Source organism: Beta vulgaris, chromosome 4 (assembly GCF_026745355.1).
Source record: "Beta vulgaris subsp. vulgaris cultivar EL10 chromosome 4, EL10.2, whole genome shotgun sequence".
Taxonomy (NCBI): domain Eukaryota; kingdom Viridiplantae; phylum Streptophyta; class Magnoliopsida; order Caryophyllales; family Amaranthaceae; genus Beta; species Beta vulgaris.
Window position 1 is genome coordinate 13732588 of NC_079205.1, and position 22912 is coordinate 13755499.

General features: G+C 34.6%; 1 protein-coding gene across 2 annotated transcripts; it reads right to left on the bottom strand.

Moving 5' to 3' along the window:
• Nucleotides 1–408: 408 nt before the first annotated feature.
• LOC104891448 (pentatricopeptide repeat-containing protein At5g38730) lies at nucleotides 409–3220 on the bottom strand. Of its 2 annotated transcripts, XM_057394202.1 has the most exons (3): nucleotides 2973–3219; nucleotides 1018–2898; nucleotides 409–783 (listed from the first exon to the last, which is right to left on the bottom strand). In XM_057394202.1, the coding sequence occupies exon 2, from the start codon at nucleotides 2685–2687 to the stop codon at nucleotides 1164–1166; it is 1524 nt and encodes a 507-aa protein (XP_057250185.1). In that variant the 5' UTR covers nucleotides 2688–2898; nucleotides 2973–3219; the 3' UTR covers nucleotides 409–783; nucleotides 1018–1163. The 2 variants fall into 2 exon arrangements, with proteins under 2 accessions (XP_057250185.1, XP_010675446.2); XM_010677144.4 differs by having other exon boundaries at nucleotides 1018–3220.
• Between the last annotated feature and the right edge of the window lie 19692 nt (nucleotides 3221–22912).

A 22912-nucleotide genomic window follows, 5' to 3' on the forward strand; every position in this document is an offset into this window, starting at 1 on the left:
GTGCGCAACTGTCCTATTGCCCGGGAAAGGACATGCATACCCTGTACCCATCCTCCAAGTTGGATGAGTAAAACCGGTAGGCAGTAGCCAGGTATTTAAGAACTCCAAGCCTCCAACCTACAAACGACAATGACCAGAACTAAACAAAACAAACAGAGCTAGCAATTTGTGAAATGATGAAACGATAAAGCTGAAACTGAACGTTTTGACAGCTATCCGATCTCGATACTATTAAATCAAATAAGTGTATAAACTATCAAAGTTTCTTCAAATTTTGGTCTATTTGCTACCAAAAGGGATCTTCCTAAATCACAAATGCTATGATGAATTGATCCATGAACTATCAAGAGTCCAGAACCACAGATAAAATGAACAAAGACAGCTCCAATACTCTTGCAGGGCATATGCTTAGAATTTTTTAAATGGTATAATACTCATACAAATGGTGAGAGCCTCTTTGATAAGTAAAACATCTAAGTACAGTGCATAACAGGAGCTCAGAAGATGCACATTATACAGGTACGAGTAAAGGCTTCTAATTGAACTATAGAAATGCATTTTCACTTATGATGTGTCACATTCGATTATGTTCCGACATACTATGTAGCAATACAAGTGCACAGAAACATAGTCCACTAAGCACCTGAAGTCCGGAACCACCTCATCTCAAAATTGCTTGTATTTTGTGTCCATCCGAATAAATTACTTGTATTTTGCAGGATAAAGAGCTTCGAGAATTTGACTCTAAACTAGAGAGTCTGAGGGGAGGGTGATAGTATGTCACTGCACAAATTTTGGAAATACCATCACTCATTAGTCCAAAACATCAAGGAAATAACGTCAAAAAATTGCTCCCATGAGTCCATGAGTTAGCTTTCTGTACATAAGGAATTAAAATCACATTAAACTATTAGTATCGACTCTAAGTTCGACTAAATTTATAAGTACTAAAAGATAACATCTTCACTAATTGAAATTATTCTGTCAAGTACTTTTAGTTACAACAATTTATGTTACCTGCACCACGCAAGCAGGGAGTATTTCCAGGCATTTTCGTCCGGAAAAAGAATACTGATGATGGTTAGACTTGTACAGAAAGGTTAACATCTCTATCAAGTGTCAACAACACGTTGCCTTGAGAAGGTCATTCTCTCAACCGGAGGTCAATTTAAGTCTTGCATTTGCTTGTAAACATTTTTTGATAAAAGCTTTCTCTGGACCAAATGATCCCAAAAGACCCCTAATAAATTGTTATCACTAGTATTTGAACTGCTGAAACACCTATATATTTTTAAAGTTACACTTAACCTCCTCTTGTACATCTCATCCAATAACTCCGAAGCCATTCTTTGCTTGCCCTCTTTAAAGTAACCAAATGCCAAGCTAGTGTATACAAGACTGTCTCCCTTGATTCCTTTCTCTTCCATACAATCAAATATTTTTTTTGCCCATTCAATCATGCCTTTCTTACACAGACTTCTAATAAGAGCCCGATACACTGAGATATCGACACAAATACCTCTCCCTGTAAGCTCGTTTGGAAGTCCTGCTACTGCCTCTACATTATCCTGACAACAGTAACCGTCCACAATCCACGAATAAGTGTAAAAACTTGGAGGAAAACCTGCATCAAGCATTTCAAAAAGATGTTCTTTTCCTCTATCCATCTCTTTAGTCTTGCAGAAACCATGTATTAGTGCCTTGAAAGTATATTGGTCAAGCTTCAACCCACCTTCCAACATTTTGTTTTTCACCTTTAAGGCTGATTGGAGGTCTCCTATCTTACAATAAGCATTTATCAATGTATTGCATGTTATATTATCAGGTTCTACCTTCTTCTCGTTCATCTCGTTCAAGAGTTTGTTTGCATCCCTTATCCTCCCTTGTTCACACAACTTGCGTAGGATTGAATTGTATGTAGCAACTGATGGATATATACCTTTAACCTCCATTACTTGGCACAATCTCAAAGCTTCCTCTACGTCATTTGCTCGACAATATCCATCAACCAAAGTGGTATATGTCACAAGATTAGGATTTGCACCCTTAATTTCATCAAAAAGCCTCAAAGCCTCCTTCATCCTACCTTCCCGACAAAATCCAAATAAGAGGCAATTATAAGTCACAATATCTGGGGCTACACTAGCTTTTTCCATCCTATCTTGAACTGACAAAGCTTCATAGTGTTTACTCTTCTTCATATACAAAGAAATCAGCGTATTATAAGTGACGCGATCAGGCAATATGCACTTAAATTCCAACTCATTCAACAATTCTTCAGCCTTTTCCACATCTCCGGACTTGCAACAACCATGAATCAACACATTATAGACATGAAGATTAGGCTCAACCCCAAGTTTCAGCATCTTTTTATACATCTTCCACATACTGGAAGTAAACCCAGCCTTCACAAGTGAATTCAAAAGTACAGTACAAGCATGCAAATGAGGCTTAATCCTATTAATTTTCATGTACTCAAACACTTGAATTGCATCATGGGTCATCTTAGAATCTGCATAATATATCACCAACCAACTCAAAATCTGCGAATTCAAACCCGGATCCGGGTGGGCACCAACAAGGGCATTCAAAACAGTGGGAGAGGATAAATAATCCTTCAGTGCAATTTTCTCAAGCACCTTCTGTGCAATTCTGAAGTGGTGGTGTTTAGTTAGCATATGAATCATAGACCAATTAAATTCAAGGGAATGCTTATACCCAGGAATCTTTTCAACCCATTCATAAAAAACCCAGGAATTATAAAAATCTAATGAGAGTTGTGATAAAACTTTCTCTACTGTTACTGAACTCAAATGAAAACCAAATTGAGGTTTCAAAAGTTGGTTCCAATTACCTTTTAAAACAATAGCACAAAGAGTTTTGATGGACTTATTTTCCCTAGAAATAGAAGCTAAGTTAGACATTATATACTGAAATTGAAAATAGTTTAGCTTGAAAACTGGGAATTTTACCTGGTTTTATTGCATCTCTACTTATTATCTCTCAAATAACTCTTGTCTGTGTTTCAAATCAGAATCTTTCCAATTCATCAACTAAACCATTCAGAGAGAGAGAAAGAGGCTGAGGTTGTTTGAGAATTGAGAGGGAACGAGAGAGACAAAGAGAAGAAAACGAGATAGTACATGTGAATTAGAGAGAGGATTGACAATTTGACAGTAAGCAAAGGATTCGAACACTGGCTCTTGGCTTTTTAGGAGAAAACGTCAAATGAGTTAGTCTTGAGTCTTGCGTGGACCTAGTCAAGCCACTTATTTAACATAGTAAATTTGTTTTTTATTATTAATATAGTAATCTTTTAAAATCTTAAGTTATTAATATCTAGCATAGTGACTGTTTATCATGATGAATTTTTCACTTTGTGACATAATAATTTTTTTTTTTCACATAGTCAAACTTCACAATATATATCTATTCATCTTTTATATCTATTTTTTTATATGGTGACTTTTTTTTTTTATAAATTACATGAATTAGCATTAGGTCCACACTAAGGCTATGTTTAGTTCACCTTATTTTGCTTATTTCAGATCTAATCAGATCAGATCAGATCAGATCAGATGAGAAAAAATAAGTTCAGATCAGATCAGTTCAGATCATGCTTATATTTAAAAATCATTATATCTTTCATTACATATTAGTAAAAATTATAATAATTGAATATTAATAAAGTACTCATTGAGACGAATCAAACAAGACCCCACATGACTATATTTTTTCTTATATATTGAGAAAAATCTAAAAGATAAGATCTTGTAATCAGTTCAGATCAGATCAGATCAGAAAAAATAAGTTCAGATCAGATCAAATAAGTTCAGATCAGAAAATTTCAGGTGAACTAAACATAGCCTAAGTGGACCAAGTCCATATAAGTGTTTTACACGTCAAATTCATCTTTGACACCTAAAAACTGTGTACATACATCAGCGATCCGTTTGGTTAGTGTACTAAATGGTGGTAATAGTAATGTTTTTAGTATAAATTTATGAAACATATTTCCAAGTTAATATTCATGAATCATGGTAATGAAACTTGATGTCAAAATATGAGTTTTTCTTCATAAATTTTCATTACCACTCAATACCATATTCCCAAATGGTAATGGATGGTACTGAAAATTTAAGAAGAAAATAGGTGTTTTGTGAAGATATTTCCAACTGAAATTTTTGTAAATAAAGTATTGTTGATTCTTCCGATGTTGTTTAAAGGATACAACATTTGTACCATAATCACTATTCATCTATCAACCTTATCGTATATTTTCCCACAAATGTATAAGAAAAGGTAGTCAAGTAGGATCCTATTTGATTCGTCTTAATGTGCAATTTCATAATATCAAACTAGTTATAATATTTATTTATAAAATTGAAGATATTAGCAATCATAGTGCATTGGAAACGTGTACCATGCAAATGTTGCATCCTTTAAAGAATGGGTGAAGTATTAAGCTTTTTTTCTTCAGGAATAAAAAATTTATAAGGGATATCCAAACAACACTTATAATCAATTCTTGAAAAATCGAAAATTCCAACACAAGTATATAACACCTTAGAACTAGATATATCGCCTGTTCAATCACAAATAGCCTTAATAAAAAACTTTATCTAAAGTAATATAATCCGTGAGTTCACTCTAATTTGGCTTAACTTATGCTAAAACATTGTCGTTTAATTTATTATGTTGTAGGTCAAATATTAAATTGTAACTTTTTCTTATTTAAAGAATACTCCCTCCGTCCCATAATATAGTGCTTGTTTCTTTTTTCACAGTCTCCAAAACGTAACTTTGACCTTTAATATCTTCAATTCTTTATTAATAAAAAATATAAAAAGTTGATATATTGAAACTACACATTGAGACGAATCTAACAAGATCCTACATGAATATTTTTTTATATATACAAATGAGAATATTCGGTCAAAGATTTTAAAGTTTGACCACCAAAAATGAAATAGACACTATATTATGGGACGGAGGGAGTACTAAAGAAGGAAATATCACTTGGTTATCTACTAGTAGTTTGGGATCCTATCAGATGCAGGAATCTATATCTTTATGGTGTTAAAAGAGTGATTAAGTGCAGTTATGTAGACTTTGATGGGAAGTGGACTTTGATAATAAGGAGTATTATTGTGTGGAACTGTGGACAGTATAGACAGCGTCTTCCAATATTTCCTTCATTATGTGATAAATGAGACGCTTCTTAGTTGATATGTATGTGTTGATAGATGCATATACATTGGAGTATTGGACATATAATTTTATACAATTGTCTAAGAGCAATTAGTTTAGTTATTAGCAATATATACTCCTTCCATTTCTTTTTAATTGTTACACTTACACTTTTTACGAATGTTAATATAAAATTTTATTGACATATATACTTTTAATAATTTTGCATTTGTAAAAATTATAACGAGTACATATTAGTAATAAAATACACGTTAAGACGAATCTAACAAGCTACATGACTATGTCTTTATTCACGTATAAATCACAAAAGATGGTCAAAGTAAAATTTATAAATAGTATAAAATGTCCAACTGTAACAATTAAAAAGAACGGAGGTGTTATATTCAACTATCATTTTACTCCCCAATTCTTGTAAGTTTCACCAATTTACCACTCAAGTGGTCAAGTTCATAATTTAATTGTATTTTTTCTTTTAATTACTCATCATGAATATAAAAAAATACCTTAATATGTGCGATCTTGTTCTTTCTTAATATCAATTTTTCATAGATTTTATTAAAGATATTAGTGATTAAAGTCTGACTCATTTGTCTTCCAAATTTGCTAAAGTTATCCTTAGATAATCATGCTCACTGTGAACCACGTTAAGAAAATTACTTTTGGACAAGTGATTTTATGTGCGAAGATCAGCAGTAATAATTCCTAGTTACCAGTATGCTATTAAATTCTTTAAAAATCATAAAAGTTGAATTAGAGCCCCATAAATGTACTAATTATGTAGACATTTGAAACAAATTTATAAAATAAAAGACATTTCTGTGCAATTCTTTATACACTGTAATATGCGCCACTGGTGGTTCATTCATTTGACCACATCTCTTCTCTTCTCAACCATTAACGAGTAATCCTAATGTGGGTGGATTTGCTCAGGGAGATGAGGAAGATCAAATTGATAATAAAAGTGGTTTTTTATAATACAATTTATCAAGAAATCAGGAGATCCCATAAAAAAACCTTTTTGATTGGATGAGAATGAACGAAGAAATAGGACGAAACGGAAGATATTGTCGATAAAAAGAAGTATGTCTTGTTCATTAACATCTCGGAAATATTCCGCCATAGTTAGGGCAGTCAACTCAACTCTCATATGCGCCACTGGTGGTTCATTCATTTGACCGTAGACTAAAGCTACTTTTGACTCTGCAATATTTTGTCTTGCTATTTGGAGGTTCGAATCCTTCCGTCCCAGAGCATATGTAATTTAAAATTGTATTTTTCAGTTTCTAAAGTTGAATATTGAATAGAATTCGATCCCATTCTTTTTTATCTAAAAGGGTAGTTCGCAACTAAACTATCATAAACAGATTTTAACTAGTTTTAGAGCCATATGATTTTTCTTGCATTTTTTTTGCAAATTTCGTTCTTTAATTCTACAGTTTTTTGAATGCTTTTGGGTTCCTTTCCCTTTGTATTTGATGTAGAAAGAAGAGAAACAAATTCAATGAATGTAGAAATAGAAAATAAAGTTACTTGACAAATTAGCTCGGCCGGTTATCACAATGTAAAGGAGCAATGTAACTTTTAAAATTATAGTTTGTGAAAGAATGACTAATGTGATGTGAAACCCCCACGGGCGAGGGAAGAGGAACGCCCTCATTTAATTTCCTTACGGAAATTGAACGGGCGAGGGAAGGGGATAAAGATCTCTTTTTTGTCAACAACTTCTATTTCCTAAGGGGTAAAACTGATACTAAATATTCTAAGTAACCTTAAGAAAAGTGATATAAGAACCACAAAATTCATACCAATGATACATAAGGGAAGACAATCAAATGGATCGGCTATGTTATCTAGTCACATTAACACTACGGTAAACACATATAATCGAGCATTGGAATAAATGGAGTCATATGCTAATCATCTTGGTAGTGTAAACGCACAACACACATATAAAGATACTAGTATATATTATTGTTGTAGCAATGACTATTATTAATGGCATCTGTACTCCTGGATGTGGTCTTATAAAGCATAATGACTTATGGTGCTTCGTTTGATCGATGACAGTGCGAGAAGAGAAATTTTCATAAACATGGATGATTTATGATAAATCATAAATCAAGGATGACTTGGTTGGATTACATGAATACTCAAGGCATATGAATGATTTTCTACTAAAGTCATTTAGTTATTTTTATATTTTAGTTCCGTTTTGAGAATATAAACTTATGTACTCAATATGACTAGTAGTTTGTACTTTGTATTACATGTTATTGTTTTATCTGTGGAAAATCCTAAGTGACATAATTTGAATTATATTTTTTTTGGTATGTCTTATTGTGTTACTTTAGGGGGATTGTTAAACATCGCCCTGAAATTACTTAAAATCGCCCCAAATTTATTTTTATAGACCATTTTACCCTTTCTTCTTTTCCACCACCCACCACCCCTACCACCACCACCTATCTCCCCACTGCCCTTTCACCCTCTCCTCTTTTCCACACCACTCACCACCCCCACCCCCACCACCTACCTTCCCACTACCATTTCACCCTTTCCTTTTTCCACACCACCCACCACCACCTACCTTCCCACTACCACCTGCGTCCTCCACCGCTGATCACCTACCTCCCGCGACATCATCCTCCACCGCCATCACCTATCTCACTCGACGTCCTCCACTGCAACCACTTTCGCGGAAAAGCTGGTGATTTTTTTTGCCTCGTGAACGTCCGGCCAAGACGTTCGCCCCATGGCCGGACGTTCTTACCATAAGGTGAACGTTCTGGCCAGACGTTCGCGAGGCAAAAAAAATTCACCAGCTTTTTCGCGAAGGTGGTGGTGGTTACGCAAAGGGACGAAGGGTGCCACGAAGGTGGTGGTGGTTGTGTGGGACGAAGGAAGTGGAGGTAAGGGTGGTGGTGGTATGCATATGGTGTTGAAGAAGGAGAGAGAGGTCAATGGAGGTGAGGGTGGTGGAGTGAGGTGGGTGGGTGGTGGTGGCAGTCAGGCATGAGGTGAGTGGTGGTGGTGGTGGCAGCTTAACAGGAGGGGGATGGTGGTGATTTAAGAATAAAAAAGAGGAAGGTTATAATGTAATTTCAATTGTTTTTGGGGCAATTTTAAATAATTGTGGAGTGACGTATAGAAGTTCAGTACTTTCGACTTCTAAAAGCACCTAAAATTATATATATGTTGGATTAAAAAATTTGTAGTGTTACTATAAGATTAATAGGTAAACACGAGGGTCATTAAAAGGAGAAAGAATAAAAGACAAATTATTTTTGGTCCTAACAACATATATATCTACAAAGAATCATGCATGACTTCTAACCAAATAGGAGAAGGCTGGATGAACGATGTTATAAACGGGCATTATATACGATGCATAAATGCTTTTATGAAGGGATCAAGTGTGTTTAGAAAATTGTCTGAAGAACTACATCTTACATATGGATTGAAACCAAGTAAGAAAACGACTATTGTTGAAAAGATCGGTATATTTATCTACACTCTTGCATTAGGTATATATATTAGACAGGTAGCCGAATGATTTCAACGTTCTGGTGAGATTATTAGTATTTCATGAAGTTCTAGAAGCAATCACTGGTCGAAGTAGGGGTTATATGGGTCTTGCACATGATATAATAAAGTCAAAGGAAAGAAGCTTTTCAGATATACAAGCTTAAATTCAAAATGACTCAAGGTACATGCCATATTTTAAGGTATGACTTCATAAACTTGGATTGAGACTTTATGATTAAAAAATGTAAACAAATATTGGCACGTTACACCATTTATCATAATCACTTAAGTTTAATTATCCTCCATTATTTGTAAATATAATAATAGGTGTTATTGGGTGCATCGATGACACTCATAGAAATACATGCATTCCTGAGGCAGAGCAACTGCATTATAGAGGAAGGAAAAGAATCCATTATCCATACTTTTAATGTCATGGGTACATGTGATTTTGATATGTGTTTCACTTTCATTTTTGTTGGATGGGAAGGTTCTTCTCATGACACTCGTGTTTTCCTTCATGCGCTTCACAGACCAGAATTAAACTTTCAAAACCACTCGAAGGGATATAGGATCTTCTTTTAATAATTACTTGAAGTTTTATAGTTTTTAACCCAGTGTATGTTTTATTAATCTGTTACAGGTATATATTATTTGGTTGATAAAGGATATCCCGATAGGAAAGGCTATTTGGTACCATATCCAAGGACAAGGTACCATGAGGATAAATTTCAGCATGAGCCACCAACTCTTGAAAAAGAAGCTTTCAACCGTTCTCATTCTTCCCTTCGAAGTTGTATCGAGAGATCATTTGGTGTTTTGAAAATAAAGATGGAAAATATCACGGCCAATGTCACAGGTTAGTATTAATACTCAAATTGATGCCATACTACTACCTTTGCCTTACACAACTACATACACAAAAATTCAACAAATGACCTTATGTTTAGAATGCTCGATAATAATCCGAATTTTATGCCAAACGAAGAAATTGCGGACGTTGCTAATAATAGAAGTAGCGGAACTTCAATAAGGACTTCTAAAGAGAAGCATTTCGTTCATGACCATATTGCTAGTCAAATATGGAGTAGCTAGAAAATGATTTGTTATTAAATTTTACAACTATCGTATTTTTTTTTGTATTATGACGGATTCTACGCATAATATGTTAGTATAAATTTAAAGAAATTTGTATCCTGATTGCTTATGGAGAAGTAGCGAAATATTTTGTTCAAGTCAGCTACAATGTCACATATTTACATTGTTATTTATCGTTTAAATACATTGAAAAAAATTAGTGTTGAAATTATATATAATAAAAAATTTAAATTGTAAATCAACTTATACAACTAAGTACTAAGTCTCTCAAACGGTTAAACTAATCATGCTACCTTATCAATTTAAGCTATATTTCAGATAGTATTACCAAATAAAGCTACTCAACTGAAATAACAGACAGAAAACCATACAGGCTCTAAAGATCATCTGATTGTTCATCAAAAAATCAACTAAAAACAAAAGGAAAATACCAACAACTTATTGTAAAAAAAAAAGTAAAAAGTTCGACCTACATGATTATAAAGTAAAAAGTTCCTTCTTTTTACGTTGCCTTTTATTTTCTGTTGTGTTGTCGCGTTGTTCACTCGTTACCTCCTCCAAGATCTCCTTCGCTGCTGGAAAACCAGGCAGTAATTGTTCTATTTCTTTTGGTTGTTGCTGCTGTTGTTGTTTTTGCAATGGTTGTTGATGATTTTGAACACCAGAATTTTGGGTTTCTTGAGGTGGAATTTGACGATCATCAACTTTACGTGAACGAAAAGAATGACCATAATAGCGTTTATATTTTTCTGTTGCAGTAAAGAAGGTTCTTTTCTCTCTTTCAAGCCTGAATGCAGAATCTGGGTCGAGGTTCTTATGTTGGAAAGATAAAAGAACGCATGCAGCATCAGTTATTTCTCTCTCCTCATCTGGGTTGTTTTTATAATTTGAACTAGATGCTCTATCTTCCGCCATTGTTGTGGAAAATACAGAGGATTCTTGAATCAAGGTTTCAGGAATTTAGTGTCGTTGTTGACAAAAATAATAAAGTGTTATGTTTGGTCAATTCATGTTCCGTTTTCATTCATCATTAAAATCAATATATACAACATTACAACTCTAAATAACCTAGTCCGAATACTATCCGTACTAGAAATAGATAATCACAAACATTATCTTAATAGATAGAGTCCTAAAACAAACATAAATAATATCCTAATAAATATAGAGTCCTAAGACCCCTAGATATTATGATCCTGTTTGGCAAATAGAATTTAGAGTTTAGAGCTTGCTGTTACAGTTTTTAACTTTTTGTTAAGCACATTTGAGTGTTGATTTGACAATTTCTTTCTATAAATGTGTTTGGTAACAATTAACTGATTGCTAAAAACTTATTGCCATTTATTTGTGTGAAATGACATATATAGCAATTTTGATACACAATGGGTAGTATTATTATTATAGGCATAAAAATCATTAAACATATTTTTACCTAATCCTCTAAAGAAAAAATATAGAGTTTTGGAGCAAGAAGAGAGAAGTTTGATCACTTTTAGAGTTTTGACTAGTCAAAAACTCGTGTTTGGTAAAAGAGAGTTTTCAAGAGAGTTTTGGAATAAAAACTCTCAAAATGAAAAAGCTCATATTAGGAGCTTTTTCCTTAAAGGATTAGGTAGAAATATGTTTAATGACTTTTTTACCTCTAATAATAATACTAACATACGTATTAAAATGTCTATAATTAAATGTCATTTTACACAAACAAATATCAATAATCTTTAGTAATCAGTTAATTTTTACCGAACACATTTATAAAAAAAGTTGTCAAATCAACACTCAAATCTGCTGAACAAAAAGTTAAAACACTAACAACAAAATTTAATTCTAACTGCCAAACTCTAGACTCTATTTGTCAAACAAAGCCATAGAATCCTACCACCCCTAAGTTCGTCCAACTTCCAAACGCCCAACTTACCTAATAAAACAAAATCAAATTGTGCGATCCGTAAGTACAATTTTCTCAAGCACCTTCTATGCAATTCTGAAGTGCGTGGTTGTGTTTAGGGTGCATCCTGTTCAACTTAAAAAATTAAGTTTCAGGTCCAATAAGTTCAGATAAGTTCAGGTAAGTTCAGATAAATAAGTTGCAATAAGGTCTAATAAGGGCAATAAGTTCCAATAAGGTCTAATAAGGTCCAATAAGTTCCAATCAGGTGCAATAAGTTCCAATCAGGTGCAATAAGTTCCAATCAGGTCTAATAAGGTCCAATAAGTTCCAATCAGGTCTAATAAGGTCCAATAAGTCCAAATAGTCAATGTTTAATAAACATTTGTATTATTGTCCTTTTTTGTTATTCATAATTTCATATCACTATTAGTGATTATGTTATTATTAGAATTTTAATTAAAGTACCACAATGATTATATAGTATTATACTTGTATTAGTCTATTATTTTATTATTTATTTGTATTATGTCTATTATTTTATTATTATTATTTGTATTATGTCTATTATTTTATTATTCATTACTATTACGATTATGTTATATTATTTTTATTAGAATTTTTTATTAAAGTACCACAATGTATATATTATACTTGTATTATTGTCTATTATTTGATTATTCATATTGCTATTTAATAATATTATAATCATGGTCAAATAATTAAGGTTAACAATAATAATAATTATTATAATTACAATATTTTGCAATTCGTCTTTAAATAACTAGAGATAACATGTTTTCGTTACTAATAACAATGAAAGATATAAATTAAATTTTTGATTTTCTACTAGTGTTTTATAAAATCAAAACAAGACTATTAGATATATTAGTGGTGAAAGTTATGTATAGGCAAATATATAAATAGTAATTTTTTTGTTAAATTAATTATCATAAGAGATAATTAATAATCATTATTTTTTAAAGGACGAATTATAATAATTATTACTCCATAAAAAATTTTGAGGGTAGTATTTACGTTAGTGGTAATATTTATGTTATTCATGGTCAATGTTTTTGTCTAATAAGGTCAAATAAGTTTCATATCAGGTCCAATAAGGTCTAATAAGTTTCAATCAGGTCCAATAAGGTTAAAATTTCAATCAGGGCCAATAAGGTCTAATAAGTTTCAACAAGGTCAATAAGTTCCAATAAGGTCCAATAAGTTCCTATAAGGTTCAATCAGGTCCAATAAGTTGAATCAGGTCCAATCAGGTTTAATAAGTTCCAATAAATTCAGTTCAGGTTCAATAAGTTCAGTTCAGATAAGGTCCAATAAGTTCAGTGCAATTTTCTCAAGCACCTTCAGTGCAATTCTGAAGTAGTTGTGCTTAGTTAGCATATGAATCATAGACCAATTAAATTCAAGGGAATGCTTATATACCCAGGAATATTTTCAACCCATCCATAAAAAACCCAGGAATTATAGAAATTTAGTGAGAGTTGTGATAAAACTTTCTCTACTGTTAGTGAACTCAAATGAGAACCAAATTGAGGTTTCAAAAGTTGGTTTTCAGTTACCTTTTATTACAATTGCACAAAGAGTTTTGATGGACTTATTTTCCCTAAAAATAGAAGCTAAGTTAGGCATTATATACTGAAATTTGAAAGGATTATCTTGAAAACTGGGAATTTTACCTGGTTATAAATATTGCCCCATAACATACTTATTTTTATTGACCAATTTATCCTTTCCTTTTTTCTACGCTACCCACCCCCCCACCACCAACCTACTGCCATTTCACCTTCTCCGCTTCTCCCCACCACCCCACCACCACCTAACCTCCCACTACCACCGTCGGCCTCCACGCATCGCCCTAACGTCCTCCACCATCGCGTCAAAAAAACCGGCAAACGTCCGGCCAAGATCGACGTTCTACCCATGGGGCGATCGTCCGTCCAGGACGTTCTGCCCATGGGCAGAACGTCCTGGCCGGACGTTCGCCGGTTTTAAAAAAAAATTGACGTCATGGCTGTGCAACGTAATGCGAAGGTGCGAAGTCAATGAGTGCGGCTAATGCTAGGATGTTCTAAGCGAACATCACAATCTGGGTGTCGACCAATAATTACCAAAGTTTCTTCAAATTGTTGATGGGTTTTAGAAATTTCATGATTTTGTTGCTGGGTTTGAAGTTGAGTTGCAGAAGAAGGAGGAGTGTTGATGAGAAAGATGTTCTTGAGAATGACATTGTTTTTCCAAACAGTAAAAATTGGGATTTGTAGCTCTTTTTGATCTGCCATTGATGGAGATGAAAGAGAGAGGGACAATTTCTGGAAATGGCGAGAGAGTGACGTTTGTTTCCATTCTGTAATTTGAATGGAGGTGAGGGTGGTGGTGGAAGGCAGAAGGTGAGGGAGATGGTGGTGGTGGTGGTGGTGGTGGCAGCCAGGTAGGCAGGAGGTGAGGGGATGGTGTTGATTTAAGAAAAAAAATGAGGAAGGTTATAAATGGAATTTCAATATTTTTTTGGGCGATTTTAAGTAATTGTTGGGCGATGTATAGAAGTTGAGCTACTTATTTATCTCTTAATTATTGTTTGTGTTTCAAATCAAAATCTTTCCAATTCATCAAGTAAACCATTCAAAGAGAGAGAGAAAGAGCCTGTTTTAGAATTGAGAGGGAACGAGAGAGACAAGAGAAGAAAAACGAGATAGTAGATGAGAATTAGAGAGAGGATTGTTGGTAAAGCAAAGAATCGAACACGGGCTCTTGGCTTTTTAGGAGAAAACTAGTTTTGGTCCCGGGCGATCTGTATTATTTTAATGTGCGTTTGAAGTCTTCAAACATAGAAATATTATCTTATTTTTAAATGATTTCTCCCACAAAATGGCAAAGACCAAAATGAGTAATTTAGTGTAGTTGGTTAGTACATTAGCTTATCAAATGAGAGGTCATGGGTTCGGCTCTTGAAACACACATTTTTATTGTTTGATGTGTCATTTGATTGTGTGGAAGAGGGGAGAGTACATGTGGCAACATAGTATTTGTTTGTCTTGGATATATATATATATCTATCTATTATATAAGCCAAGGAAGGAGGTGTGGTGTCCTCTTTTGAAGTGACTTAAATAGCCTTAATGATCTAATTAATGGAATGAAAAAAATTACAAAAGCAAATCATTTAAAAATTCTCATTCCAACTTGCCATTTAAAACAAGTTTAAAATGGTATATGCATCAAATACTTCAATCAAAAACTAAATGGATAAAATATTTATACCTTATAAAAAAGATGACATATATAACGTGAACATGAAAAGTCTGAACATTCACTACCTTTCATACTCTTTAATCCAGTTAAACCAACTCATTATTTTTGTTCTTTCTGTTCAATAACCATTCACAAAAAGTTAATGTTAAAAATCACTCACAACCTTTTTATTTTTTTTTACATTATTAGCGAATTAATATATCTAAATTCATCTAACTGTTGAATTTTTCACATTTAAGTTTAATAATAAATAAAGTATGAATGGAGTATCCAATAGAATAACAAATTTTAAAATTAACGCACGCATCGCGTGCATATGAAGGCTAGTATTATATAAGGGAAGGGGGGAACTATGGGGGCTTCAAACAAAAATATCAAAAATATAATTATAATAATCACTCACAAGTCAACTAAAATCATAAAATTGCATAATTTACGTCATGCAAATCACTAAAATGAGGAAACTTTACAAAAACTTAAAAATTTACTTACAAACTACAACCTATGAAAAATTGACTTGAAATCAAAGTGTCTACTTTCTTTACAATTTATGAAGTACTGTACTTAATTCAAAAATCAACTAAAAAATTATAATATTAGAAATCATAAATAAATTCAAAAAAATTTCTATTTCATTCATAGAATTTAACTTTGAAAAGTAAAAAAAAAAAAAACAAAAAGAATGGTGAGAGACTTAAGTGACAGAAACTAAACCAATCAAATTTTGCAACTAAAAACAATTATACTTCGTATTTCTAATGTTCAAATTTTGACTCTTATGCCGAAGAAAATTGAGTTTCTGTTCGAAAAAAATTCAAGCACGCATCGCGTGCAAAAAATTCTAGTATATATATATATATAGAAGTGAGTTCGTATGAGCATACATACTTACATGAGAATGGATTTTACGCGCTATAACTTTAATCAACAAGTGATGTAACTCCAATAAAAGAATATTAGAGTAAAAAAAAATCCAATTTTTTTTTTTTTTGGGCTCAAAGTCTTTTCGGAGGTATAACTCTATTGAACAAGTGTTGTAACTCTACCAATCGTATGGTTGATATTCATTCTCATTTCTTATATAAGAAGCATTCTCATATGTGATCTTGCCCATATATATATGTGTGTGTGTGTGTGTGTGTGTGTGTGTGTGTGTGTGTCAATGCATTTCTCAACGTACCTGTAACCACTATTCATTTAGTAGCCTTATCCTATATTTTTTCATAAATGTATAAGATAATATAGTCATGTAAGATCTCATTTGATTCGTTTTAATGCATACTTTCATAATATCAACTTTTATAATTTTACTTAAAAAATTGGAGATATTGATTATCAAAGTAGTACTACGCAAATGTTGTATCCTTTCAGGAACGAATGAAGTATTAAGTTGTAGGGGTCAACTATTAAGTCGTAAATTTTCTTATTTAAAGAATACATCTTCTGTTTTTTTAAATGACACGTTTTGACTTTTGACACTATTTAGGTATGTAACTTTGACCATCTTTTTTTGATTTGTATTTAAAGAAAAATATAGTCATGTGGAATCTTGTTAAATTCTTCTAAATGTATATATTTCCAAAACACTAACTTTTTCTAATATTTTCTTATTGATAATTAAAGGTATAAAGGTTAAAAATAGTGCATTGGCAATTGTGCCGATGAAACGGGTCAATTAAAAAAAAAGAAGGATGTATGAAAAGGACAACCACGACTTAATATTAATAACATTTGTTTACGAAAATGCCACATTGTTATACTATTAGTAGTTTGGGATCCTGTGAGATGCACGAATCTACATATTTTTTTGATGTTGAAAGAGCGGTTAAGTGCAATTATTTAGATATTGATGGGAAATGGTCTTTGATAATAAGGAGTATTAGATTGTGTGCAGACATTATCTACATTAGAATGCTCCTTACGTGAGAAATGCGAATGAATCTCAACTAAGTTACAACACTTGTTCATTAGAGTATACCCCCTAAAAATTTTTGAGCTCCAAAAAAAAAATTTTTTTAAACTTTTTTTTCTCTAATATTCTTTTGTTGGAGTTATATCACTTTTTTATTAGAGTTACATAACTTATTCATAAGAGTTATAGCGTGTAAAATTTATTCTCATTTCTCATATAAGTATCCATGCATTCTCATATGAACTCACTTCTAAATATATATATATATATATATATATATATATATATATATATATATATATATATATATATATATATATATATATATATATATATATATATATATAGGTAGGATCCGCTGAAAACTGCTCTTAGTCTGAAAACTGAAAACAAGGTAATTTTTACCACTTTTAGGGTAACTTTACATACTTTAGGGGTAACTTTTGCCTGTTTTAGGGTAACTTCATTATATTAAGGATAACTTTATATATTTCAAGGGAAACTTTATATATTATCAGGGTAACTTTTAGTACATTTAGGACAACTTTATTATGTCATAATTAATTTTCATCTTTCTAGGGTAACTTTGAGTATTATAAGGATAACTTTGAGTATTATAAGGGTAACTTTAACTAATTGTATTACAATAACTTTTAAGTTTTGATATCTTCAACCTTCTTCTTCAACCTTCATCTTCAACCTTCATCTTCTTCAACCTTCTTTTTATCCCTCAACTCTCATTAAAAAAAATCAGGATACCAAAAATCAAGAATAAAACCTCTGCAAATTGAAAACAGCAGCACTACTTAAAGAAGAGCTAATTTCCTCGATTAATTTGTGAAAACATATCAATTTGTTACGATAATTAGGGATATGTTTATCATCTTTTTAGGGATATTATTGATATTATTGATATTCTTGTATATATGCTTTATTATCTTTTAGGGAAGTTATGATCTTCCTGATTTCCCTCCGCACTTGTACTCTATAATACGTGACATTCAATGAGAAGAAGGCCAAGCTTTTTCGGTGCATTATCACTTTGTCATGGTATCAGAGCGGGAAAAACCAGGGGGAAGCTTCATGTAAACTTCTTCTTCAAGATCACCATGAAGGAAAGCATTGTGAACATCCATCTGATGAAGCTTCCAATTTTTAGAAGCAGCAATAGCAAGAAAAGCACGAACAATGGTCATTTTGGCGACCGGAGCAAAAGGTTCATTGTAATCAAGTCTGGCTTGCTGATGATTTCCAAAAACGACCAAGTGAGACTTCAAACGCTCAATACTCCCATCAGAATGATACTTGATGCGATACACCCACTGGCTCCCAAGAGCATGTTTGCCAGGAGGAAGAGGTTCTAGAGTCCAAGTGTCATTGTCCTCCAGAGCCTGAATTTCCTGTTGCATAGAGGCTCGCCAACCTGCATCCTTCATAGCCTCTTTAAAAGAACGTGGTTCCTGTGTAGAAATAAGAGCTGCAAGAAACTTTCAGTAATTCACAGAAAAATTGTCACAATTAATGTAGTGTGCTAAGGGATAAGGAGTACCTGAAGGAGTAGGTGAACTGGAGACAGGAGAGGAAGCCTCACTACGAGGGGCAACAATTGTGTGAATAACGAAGTCACGTAATCGGGTAGAAGGGATCTTACACTAGTACAAAAACGTCGATTTGCGTCGGATCCTCGACCCCTATTTGCGTCGGACTTAGGTCCGACGGCACAGGTCACGACGCAGATGACCTGAATTGAACTGCATCGTATGCGAAAACGACGCAAATTATTTAGCTATTTGCGTGACACGTTGTATACGGTGCGACGCAGATGGCTCTCCCCAACCCAATTCACCAAGCTTCAAAGGGTAATGTGCGTCGCACATCGCCTAGGGTGCGACGCAGATGAGTGATTTGCGTCGCACCTTGGGCTACGTGCGACGCAAATTGCAATTTTTTTTTATATTAAAAAAAATAGAAAGCATAGAAAGTGGAGTTGGTAGTGGTACGGAAACAGCAAAAACTAGAAGTTACATGGTGTGCAGTAATTGAAAAGGAAATAAAGAACTTGTTTCATATAATTTTAATTGAAAAATATACAAGAAAAAATATCACCATTACCACTAACATCATATTTATAACTAAAACATACAAAAAAAAAAGAAACGATAGAGAACAATCAAGAAACTAAATCAAAAATAGAAAAAAGAAATTCTAACCCTAACAGAAGATGAAGGGAGATAAAATTAAAAATAAAAATTAGAAAACTCAAACGCAATCTTCATAACAATCTAGTCGAAATTTCAGATCTTCGACAATTTCATGTAATTTCATAGCAATCCAAATCTTCACCTTAAACGCAACTACAAGACTTCGAGAAGAACCAGATCTGAAAACGAGAAAAGATTAAGAATCAACATTCAACGTCGGTGCAAAGGAGAAAAGATTAAGAATCAAAATCAAAGTTCATCGGAAAATACCATCCTTTTACTGAGAATTTCAGATCTGAAAACGAGAGAAGAAATTTCAGATTTGAAAATGAGAGAAGGTAAATGCCATAAAAATAAAAAAAAAAAATCAGACATAAAGAAAAATAAAGAAAAAGAAAAAAATACCTTCACAACGGCCAATAGTTCGGCTCCCTTGATCTGTAATGACGCCCTTCACAACGGCGTGAAACGAACGAATTTGAAACGAATGAATTTTGAAGAGAAACGAAGTTAAACGAACGAATTTGAAAGTGAAACGAATGAATTTCGAAGAGAAACGAACAATTTCAAAGTGAAACGAATGAATTTCGAAGAGAAACGAAGTGAAACGAACGAATTTCAAAGTGAAAGGAACGGATTTCGGCGAGTGAAAGAGAGAGAGAGAGAGAGAGAGGGAAGAGAGAGAAAGAGAGAGAGAGAGAGAGAGGGACACGGCTGGGTAATAGGGTTTTATTTCGTTTCGTTTTAGGTTAAGAGGGATAGTATTTGTGGGCGGTCCAACTGATGTGCGTCGAATGGGCTTCGGGTCTGACGCAAATTAATAATTTGCAACGCACCTCAACGACGTGCGACGCATATAATTGTCAACAATGTGCGTCGGATGGGCCTCGGGGTCCGACGCACATGAGCAATATGTATCGCACATCGTCTGGATCCGACGCATATGACTCGTATCTGTTGGTTTGAGCAGTTGTTTTGCGTCGCTCTCTGACTCCCATGCGACGCAAATTCACTTTTTGCGTCGTTTTCGTTTTAGTGCGACGCATATGGGGGGACGCAAATCGTCCTTTTTCTACTAGTGTTTGCCCGATGACCGCGACCAAGAGTTGAATCAGATATGGTTTGAGGAGATGTAGAAGGAAGAGAAAGGGCTGCAATTTTTTGTGGAGCTGGAGAAGAAGAATCATGGGCGAATAGAGAAGAGGGGTCCAAGACCGAATCTGGGCCTGAAGGAGACGAAGGATCTGGGACGGAGGAGGAGCCGCATGGGCCACAAGAGGGCCTAGAAGAAGAGGAAGAAGACACGGAAGGCTGTAGGGAAGCAAGACCGCGTGTAGGGCCGTTTTGAGGAGCTGGGCTGGGATCAGAAGAGGCCGAGATTGGGTCATTATGAGGAGCAAGGCCGGGGTCAGTAGGGGGGATGGGAGAAGGAGAAGTGGGGGATATTTGGGCTGGCATGAGGCAGATCATAGGCTGTGAAATCAAGAGGGATATCGAACTCGGTATTGGGCGAGAATTTAGAAGAGGAATGAGACGCACTAGGATGTTGAAAAAGAAAAATATGTTCAACGAATTTAACATCGCGGGAGACAAAACATTCGTTGGTTTCAAGATCATACAATTTCCGCCCCTTTTTGCCAAAAGGATACCCAATAAAAACAAATGTGCGACTATGACTAGCAAACTTATCACCTTTGGTTTTTTGGTTGTGAGTAAAAGCAAGACATCCAATGACACGAAGAGCATCATAAGAAGGAGGACGACTGAAGAGACATCCAAAGGGACATTTGCCATTAAGCAACATAGAGGGAGTGCGGTTAATAATGTGAGCTGCAGCAGGAACACAAACCCCCCAAAAAGAATTCGGCAGATGGGCTTGAAAACGAAGGGCACGGGCAACATTTAGGATGTGTTGGTGTTTACGTTCGACCCTCCCATTTTGTTCAGGAGTGCCGACACAAGAAGTATGAAAGAGAATACCAGATGCATCAAAGAAATCAAGCAAGCAAATTCAGTGCCATGATCACTTTGAATAATCTTAATAGTTTGAGAAAATTGACGTTGAACCATAGCCACAAATGACATGAACATAGACAGGATTTCCAATTTATCAACCAAAAGATAAGTCCATACAGCTCTAGAATAATCATCCACAATAGTTAAAAAATAGCGAGCACCACTAGAATAAACATGTCTATAAGGTTCCCATAAATCACAATGAATTTTTTCGAAAATACGAGAAGCCTTAGTATCACTAGTAGGAAATTTAGTTCTAGAATGTTTGGAACGAAAGCATATTTCACAATTGGGATCTAAATGAACCTTATGATTGCAAAGAAGAGGGAGCATTTTTACAATTTTCTTAGAGGGGTCATTTAGATCCAGAAGAGAGGTGGTGGAAGAAACAGTGACATGGTGAATGGAATCATTGCCCGCAAAATAGTAAAGACCATCCTTCCTAGTCCTCGTTCCAATCTGCTCCTTCATGCGGTCCTGTATAACATACATAGAATCATTAAATTGAACAATGCACTGTAAATCATCACAAAGTTGTAAAACCGAAAGCAAATTACAACTCAAATTAGGCACATAAAGAACGTTCTTAAGAGTTATAGTAGAAGTCAAACAAACCGAGCCCTTCATGGTGGAGTGAACTGAGGCACCATTAGGAAGACTAACAGGGCAATCAAATACTTTAGAATCAACAAGCCATGAACTATACCAGTAACATGATGAGTAGACCCTGTATCAATAATCCACAATTGTTTATCAAACTCACCATTGAGACGAGCGGTAGGAACATTACCAAATAACCCGGCTAAAGCTTTCCATTGTTCAGAATTGAAAAGAGAAGATGGGGAAGATGTGCTGCCTGGGACAACCACGGAAGATGGCTCGCCAATGGGGGCTGCAGCAGCAACATTTGCACGAGCACTCGGAGCCCCACGACCATGACCTGCGCCACCCTTAGTAGGTTTGTCAGGGTAGCCATAGAGATCATAGCAATGAGCATTACCGTGGCCTTTTTTATGGCAATGGGAACACGTTAAGTGGGCCCAACAAGAAGATGCATCATGGCCGTTCTTGTGGCACTTGGTGCACGTGAGCTGTGAACCACGACCAGCAGAACCAGTACGGGCCTGGACCGAGAAACCGAGAACCTCGCTCGGCCCAGACGTGACAGTGGACAATTGTGCTAACTTGACCCGCTCATCTTGCACAGCCAAGTGATACTCTCGATCAAGCGTAGGCAATGGGTCGGCGGATAAAATATTAGTACGAAGCTGAGCATAAAATTCGGAACAAAGACCCATGAGAAATTCATGTATCTTGGCGGTTTCTCGACGTTGATGATATAAATCAGAAACAGTGCAGTTTGAGCAACAAGAACAACAAATAGGGGGTTCAAGTAAAGAAAGTTCTTCCCATAGGGAGTTTAATTTACCGTAATAAGTAGAAACTAGCATAGTTTTAGTATGTTCACAACGTGCAAGGGATGATTTAATTTGTTGAATACGAGGGCCATTGATAATCCAGAAACGCAGTTTAAGATGCGCCCATAAACGACTAGCATCACTATATTTAGTTAAATTACTCTTTACCTCGAGAGTAATAGTGTTGGTTATCCAAGACACGAGCATGGCGTGAAGAGTAAGCCAGTCAGATTCAGTACAGGGAGGAGTGGGCGACGAGATGGAGCCATCCACGAAACAATAATTGCGTCGAGCAAGTAAGGCAAGCCGAATATCCGCGGCCCAGTCCGTGTAGTTATCATGTGTTAAACGGGTGGGTGTAATGAAATCACCTGGG